Raw genomic sequence first — 8,208 nt, 5'->3', positions numbered from 1 at the left:
TTCGGGTTCATTTTCCACACCTAACATTCTCAATGTGCAATAATATATACGAACATTTTTACAGTCCAGTTGAGTTCATTTGTATTTAATTTCCATTTTCCGTTTTCAATTTTATTCCTTTTAGTGCTTATTTTCACTTTTTGGTTTTGATCAAGTATAGATTGGAAGGCACTTTCTCCTGTATTGAATTTTTTTTTACAATTAATTAACTTTAGTTATCGACGCCGGGACGTCGCGTGGGCCACTAATTTTGACATGGTGACATAGTTTAGATTCACCAATCTTGGCGAGATTAACAACCCCACTATAGTGAAAATAGTCATAAACCTATCTTGATTGGCCAAGTCAAGGATGCACCTCTTACTCTCAGAGAGTCTAGAGGAAAATAAGCACACAGCTTATTTCATATTCAAAAATCAACTTCAACTTCTATTTCATAAACAAAAGGTACATGAGTTGTTTATACTAGTAGGAGAAGAAAAAGCCTTCATAACTTGGATGATGTGGGACTAATTCATAACACAAAATTCATTATCCTAAACAATATGAGACTTATATTCCTTTATTACAATTAACTAATATAATTAACCTACTAACTTTACTTGCTCCTGCGTCAGTCATGTAAATTAAGATTTAAGTTGGATGCTAAAAAGATCTATGCCCATGACTGGTGCATGGTTATTCCAGTTTTGTTACACATGGCGCTACTCCCAACTCACATCAACTTTTGCATAAAGGAAGCTGAGTGGCTCGTGGTGGCAGACGATCTTCAAAAAGTGTATACGATTAATATTTATGAAAAAAAAAACTAAATTTAACGTAAAAGAAACCTTATTACTACTTTATATTTCAATATTTGTGCTATATTTAATGAAATTCAACATTTTTTTAACAAAAACATTATGCAACCTTTTTTTGTTGAAAATACAAAAGACCTCTTAAAGAAAGACAGCATCTACATATGTTCCAATTGAATTACAATTTCTTATAGCTAGCTAGGTATAGTACATTTAATTTGGGTTTTAAGAGCAGGAACATAATGGTAATAATAGTACAGAGATAAATGCTACATAAATAAAATGAGAAAGAGAACATAAGAAATTAAAGTAGTGGTTTCCCTTTTCCCTAAAGAAAAAGATGGCAAAGCAAAGGTGCATATAATGCCTTCATTTGGTCTGTACGAGAAAACATTATAATTAATATTATTATCCTTCTTGTGTTGCATGGTCTTCACTGGCAACGCCATGTTCATCTTCATGCTTTAATTTGCTGCCTCTAATTGATTCAACAAGGATCCAACTATGCTGTAATTAACCCTCATGATTATATGGTTTCATATGAGCCCAATGCGCTAGGAAAATTGGTTACATCAGATGTTGGCACGATTCGAAAAGGAAGGCAAAGCAATTAATTAATCAAGTGGCACATTATAATACTATGTATACATCTATGTGCAGAAGCTGTAAAAGTTATACATAATGCCTTAATTTGGGGGTGCTATGTTAGGCACATGATTAAGAATCCATTAATTAGTTATTTAATGTTGTTCTCCTCCTTTTTCTCTATTGTGGTGCATGTCACCTCCTTTTTTGAATGAATCTTGATCTTCATCATCCCCATGGATGCCATGTACTTGAGGCTTGACCACTATTTCAAGTTTGTCGCTTTTTGATGGCACTAATTGATTCTTCACCTTCTCTTTGCTTTTACCCCATAGAACCAGGTATAAGCCGCACACAATTAACAACGATCCAATTATGCTGTAATTAACACACATCATTAGTCAAGTGTGCAATTAGGGTGCAGTAATAATATATATGTACGTACCTTCCAAGATATAGCTTCTCATCAAGAATGGTGGATCCAGCAAAGGCAACAACCACTAGCATGAGAGGACTAAAAACAGAGACAAACAAGGGACCTCTCATGCGTACGCACCACGATATCACAGCCACCATCACTCCTGAAACCACTATACCCGCGTAAGCTACAGTGAGTAGCCTGACATTCCAACCCAACTTCCACTGACTCAAATCCCTCTCAACACAAAATGTGAAGGTGACAGAAAGAATTGCTCCCATTACACACATGAGTGCAGTGCTTGAATATGGATACGGATATGCTCTACTCATCTTCGCCTGAATGATCAGCCACAACGCATAAGACGCATTGCTGGAGAACGACGACACAGCACCCAGCAAGAACAACCCTCCGCCACCATGTGACGAGTGTACGGCGCCGCCGCCATTTCGCTGATTGAAGAGGTTAATGTGGAAGGATAGCATCTTAACTTCCACGCCTCTATAGAATGTCATCAACATTGCCCCGCCAATTCCAATCATTGTTCCTATTATCTTCGCCTTCCCTGCTGCTTTTCTTAGATTCAACCTCTCCATTCTGATCAACAAACGCATTTTATAAGCAACCATACAAACTTATAATATAATCTTAGTAGATCAATTAATTACCCGAAGGAGAGGGACAAGATGAAGGTGATGGCCGGAATCAGGTTGGATATGGCGGTTGCAAATGTTACAGAAGTTAAAGCAAGCGCTTCCATTTGTAAGTTCTGAGGCAATGCTCCCCTGAAATCAAATTAATTAAAATATCTCTATTTTCTATTAACTTTTTAAATAGAAAAAAAAAAGAAAAAAACTCTTAAACTCATATCATATTTTTTACAAACTAAACTTAAGAATAATATCATATGCAAATCTTTATTTATAGGCAAATAATTATAACTAATTTTAATGTCTAACATGTTCTATGATTGGTGGTTAAAAAAATAAAATTCTATTATATGTTTCTATGCTTACAAGTTTGTATTTAATTGTCATATTCTAATTCAATTTTATTTTTGTTTCTTTATACTTTTAGAATCTTCAAGTTATACTTTGATCAAGTAAAAAAGCTTTCGACTCATCTTTAAAGATCTTGAATACTCTAGACACTTTAATTCGACTAAAATTTTTCAACTTATTATTGGTAATTGATGAATGTAATTAATTTAAAAGAAAAACAGAAACAAATACACTAAGATCAGAGCTAGAATGAAATTTAGGGAGACCCCAAAATTTAATTTTTTTAATATAAAAAAAATAAACTGAATTTTATATCTAATTTATAAAGAAAAGTTAAAATTTAGGGGGTTATGGTCCTTTCACTTGAGAGACCCCGCCCCTGAAATACACCCGTAATAAAGTAGGGGTTGTATATTAAAAATGTAACGAAGGTCCTGATATCCTAGGTGTTAATTTTTTCTTTTTCTGTTTTTTTTTTTTATTTATTTTATAATGCGACCAGTGTGTAACGCACTTTGTGTTTAAAAGCGTTAATAAAATCAAAATATATCATACTTTTGGTTGCTTGTATTGATATATAAATGAGTCTTCTTATATGTTCAAGCAATATCCCATGTCACCTTAAATAAATACGTGGCGCATTAGGGATCTTTGTAATTTAGAGAATACCTAATTGCATTATTTTTATTTATATTTTCATATAGGAGAAAAAGTAGGAGTAAATAAACAAGGCCCGGCCTTGGAATGCTAGAGAAGTCTGGTAAATTATAACTACTAATTACTACAAAGCTAACTTTCATTTCCCCAAACTTTATGTAAAACAAACACGGAAAAAGAAAAAGTGGCAAGAATAAATGAGGTTAATATACTAATAAGTATCAACAATATAAAAAAAATTATATGATTGAGTCTAATCCAGTTTTTAATAGAAATAATAAGAATTGAAAATCTGGTGTAAAAGTTTTGTTTTTCTAAATTTAGGTATAGCTACACTAGTAGATGCATGGAAATACAATATAAAAAGAAGCAATTATAGGTGTTGAAAGGTTAATTAAAGGAAAAGATGAACATATAGATGCATGATGAATTGAATGAGTATAGTGGATAGTGAAGATACAAACCCAAATAAACCGCACAAGAATGACTGAAAGAGAATGGTCCAAGTCATCTTTGTCCTTGTCTTCCTGCGAGAAATCATCATCAAAGAATCAAAGTAATTATCTGAAATAGTAATAGCATTGAAGGATTGGACATGATATGTTGTTTCAAAACCATTATCATTATGAACACTACAACCTCGTGGGTCCACCCCACTCCCACTAATAATAATTCAATTCATTCCATATCTACACGAAAAGCAGAACCTCGATTTGATGAACTACTGCAACCTAGAAAGTTAAACAATCATTCTCGAATCTCCTCCACTCACAACATCTATCTAGTTCATGTAGAAGAAATTAAAGCGGCACTACTGATCTGATCGTCATCATGCATGATGGACACACACATAGATAAATAGAAAAGATCAAATCAAAGAATTGAAGGGACTTCAATTAACTATGCATGTTGAATCTAAACTAGTATTATTAATTACGTGTATATATATGATATGATATGATGAGACTGAAGAAGAAAATTAAAGAAAGAATAGATGTATGTATTAATTACCTCTCGAGAATATAAGCAAGAGGAGCAATGAAAGCAGTAGCGAAGATATAGCGGTAGGCAACAACTACTCTGAGGCTCATGCCATCGTTGACAGCAAGCTTGTAGAGAACATTGACCCATGCATTTGCTATCTGCACAATCACCATCAACACCACCGGCTTCACCACTTCCACCACCTTCCACATGTTCTTCATCCTCAATATGCTTCTTAATTATTAACTCACCTAGTCTTATATATCCATATACTAATTAAACAGAGATATGCATATACGTTAATTAGTTGATTGGCTGAGGAGTGAAGAGTGTAGAGTGTGGAGTGTGGTTGTGGGGCAGTGGCATATTATAGAGTGGAGAGTCGGTATTTATTGGCAATGCAAGCTAAGTGCTCTTTCAACCCAAAAAGAAATTAAAGAAGCGGTGCTAATTTGTTTTTCTTTGTTTCCCACGTTATCATTTAATGTCAAACTAGATATGCGTGATGTGTCATGTAATAACGAGTAATAAAAGTAAAACCTTAGCACACTTGTGCAATCCTTATAAAACTACTACCTTAGGATATATAAATAATAAATAAATATCTATAAAAATCAATCTTCTTATTTGGTTGGTGCGCTGCCACGTGGATAGTGGACCTTCATTAAGGGTCAATTTCAAGTCTAGAGAATATATGAATATGGGTGCAACACTACTACTACTAGCTATAGCTACTGTGCACATCAATCAACTCCTGCTGCAATATGAATCTCAGTGATGAATTCTTGTGAGGTCTCCCTCTCTGCCTCCTTCAATTCATCGTGTTCTCTGTTCTTATTCTATTCTTAATTAACTTGAGCCTCAAACATGAGATATGGGATATATGCATCATGTATATAGAAGCATCCTGTTGATATGTATGTTCCCTTGTACCTCCAAATCTCTCATGAAATTTTTTTCTTGGTTAAGCTTAAATATGAGAGAATCTGAGTTATTGTTATTAGTGAAGATCGATCAGCTTTCAAAAAGTATTACAACATATATAGGTTTATTGATTGATTTATTTCTTATTAGCAACATATAACATAAACTCTGACTAATTAAGAGATATATATTAAGTGCGTGCCACGTTAAATATGTTTTTTTAATCCTGAGTGGGTTTGTGTGGCAGAAAATTAAAATAATTAGAGTAGAATATACTACAAATCCACATGTATGCAATGGTTGTATACATGTATATAATAAGGTGAATGCTACCCAACCCCCTCTAAAATAACATGTAAGTTACCCTTCATTATGTGTCATATTGTAATTGGTCCTTATCTTAACTATAGTTGGGGCGCCAACGTCATCACCATCTACTGCCCTCCCACACAACCTCTCTTCCCAGTATAGCCAGTGCCTCTTTTTATTATGGATCACTTCTTATCCACATAATTAATGGTTAATTTAGTTATTAAATTTTTTATTAAAAAAATATATCTTTATTTAATTACGTGATGGAACATATATTTATATGTAAAATATAATTAAATAATAAAGTACGAATAAATTAAAAATTAAAATAATAAAAATACTATAAAAAATACTTGTAAGAAAGTTAGATTTTATCATTTTAAACTTGTGTTATTAATTTTAACAATTTATTTTTTTTAAAAATAATTTATGTACGATAAAAAATATATTTTTTTCTGATTTTAATTATACTTTTAAGTACTTTAAATAGAGTTATTATATTATATTTTACATATGAATATATGTTCTATCGTGTAATTAAATAAAAAATTGTTTTAATAAAAAAATTTAATAACCAAACTAAACATTACTTAGGTATGTATTTCATATTTATCTCTTAAATATTTATACAATTTATTTTTTAAACTGTTATATTGGTCTCTTCTCTAATATAATACAAAAAATAAATTTTCATAAAAATAATTTGTTTAATTATTAATTAAATAATAAAGTACTAATAAATTAAAAATTAAAAAATAAAAATACTATAAAAAATACGGTAAAAAAGTTGAATTTTATCATTTTAAATTTCTGTTATTAATTTTAATAATATATTTATTTTTTAAATAATATATGTATGATAAAAAAATATGTTTATTTGTTTGGAGTACAAATTTTATTATTATATTTGTATGTTCATGATTTTAATTATACTTTTAAATACTTTGAATAGATTTATTTTATTATATTATATTTTACATATAAATATATGTTTCATCACGTAATTCAATAAAGATATATTTTTTTAATAAAAAAATTTAATAACCAAATTAACCATTAATTATGTGGGTAAGAAGTGATCTATGGCAAAAAGAGGCGCTGGCTATACTGAGAAGAGAGGTTGTGTGGGAGGGCAGTAGATGGGGATGACGTTGGCCCCCCAACTATGGTTAAGATAAGGACCAATTACAATGTAACACATAATGAAGAATAACTTACATGTTATTTTAGAGGGGGTTGGGTAGCATTCACCATATAATAATCCTATTAAAAAAAAACCAAACTCACAAACCTTCCAGGTCAAAGAACATGGGTGGAATGGAGAGTATGCATTTGTGGGATGTGGGTTGTTTCTATAATAATTATTTATGGTGAAAATTCACGTGCAGTCGACTTCACGTGAAATTAATAGCTTAGAGCCGTTAGATAAAAATTTAGTCAAATCAATTAAATTATCTAACTACTCTTAATTATTCACTCCGTGAAGTCGACTGTACCTGAGTTTCTACTATTATTTAATGATATAGTACTCTTTGTTTTGGGACGATTGTCAGAGGAGGACGTACGTCATTTTTAGCCGAATCTAGTAATCTGGCCTTAAACAGATGCCATTTTTGGTGTTATACTATAATAGCACACACTCAAGAAATTAGAGATTCAGCTAGGCATGAAATAAAACTATTTTATGATACTATTTTTTCAAAATATTTAGGTTAATAAAAAAAATAATATAAATAGTTACATTTTTAATATTTTTTAAAATAAAAACCTATCTTTTTTATTATTTTTGGAATTCATTAAAGTTCAAATTCTTAATTTTTTAAACATAGAGTTTTCAATTGTTATATATTTAACAAACTAATTAGCAGCAGAACTCTCATCATCAAGCTCTATAGTGGGGTGTTCAGAATTTCATTACTTTCTTCTGATTAAAAAACAATATAGTGGCATGAACTTTTTGAAGCTCGCCATCTTTAATTTCTAGCCTCTAGCTACCTAACGTGCTTCCAATATTGGATTGCTGTGATATATATATATTATAAGAATAATATTATGTGAATATATATAAAATAGTGCACGGTTGTAATTAATATACCGCTAACATGTTGTAGGGGAAATTAAAATAGCGGATCCGGAGAAGAGAAAATGTTCTGTAATAATTATTCCTTAGTCATATACTCTATAATATTCAGTGGAATCAATTAATTAATTAATTAACCACAATGACATACCTAATAAGAAGCTTCTTTGCAAGCGCAAAGGCATTATTTGATGTTAAATAAATGGAAAAATATTGGTAGATAATGAAAAGAGAAAATTTAGGAATTAGTAACTTTTGTGTTTTGTGGTTAGTATTTATTCATTAAAGGAAAAGTAAGTGATCTCTTATTATTGAATGTAATTTCTCACCATTGAATGTAATCTCACACCATTAAAAATATTATTGATGGCCAATTGATGGTTACAAAACACAAAAATTGCTGGTCCTTAACACTAATATTAAACAATGTGAACAATAGATATATCGAAT

At 31.0% G+C, this 8,208-nt stretch overlaps 1 protein-coding gene across 3 annotated transcripts; it reads right to left on the bottom strand.

Moving 5' to 3' along the window:
* On the bottom strand, positions 939-5,343 carry LOC107623431 (WAT1-related protein At1g68170). 3 transcript variants are annotated; one of them, XM_016325683.2, is made up of 6 exons: positions 4,470-4,924; positions 3,923-3,985; positions 2,469-2,585; positions 1,828-2,397; positions 1,582-1,760; positions 939-1,551 (listed from the first exon to the last, which is right to left on the bottom strand). In XM_016325683.2, exons 1-6 carry the CDS (start codon positions 4,661-4,663, stop codon positions 1,538-1,540), a joined length of 1,137 nt encoding a protein of 378 aa, XP_016181169.1. In that variant the 5' UTR covers positions 4,664-4,924; the 3' UTR covers positions 939-1,537. The 3 variants fall into 3 exon arrangements, with proteins under 3 accessions (XP_016181169.1, XP_016181167.1, XP_016181168.1); XM_016325682.2 differs by having other exon boundaries at positions 1,398-1,760; positions 4,470-4,672; positions 4,717-5,343; XM_016325681.2 differs by having other exon boundaries at positions 939-1,760; positions 4,470-4,926.

The sequence above is a fragment of the Arachis ipaensis genome, chromosome B10, assembly GCF_000816755.2.
Source record: "Arachis ipaensis cultivar K30076 chromosome B10, Araip1.1, whole genome shotgun sequence".
In the NCBI taxonomy this organism is placed as follows: domain Eukaryota; kingdom Viridiplantae; phylum Streptophyta; class Magnoliopsida; order Fabales; family Fabaceae; genus Arachis; species Arachis ipaensis.
This window is presented reverse-complemented; position numbering and strand designations above follow the sequence as displayed.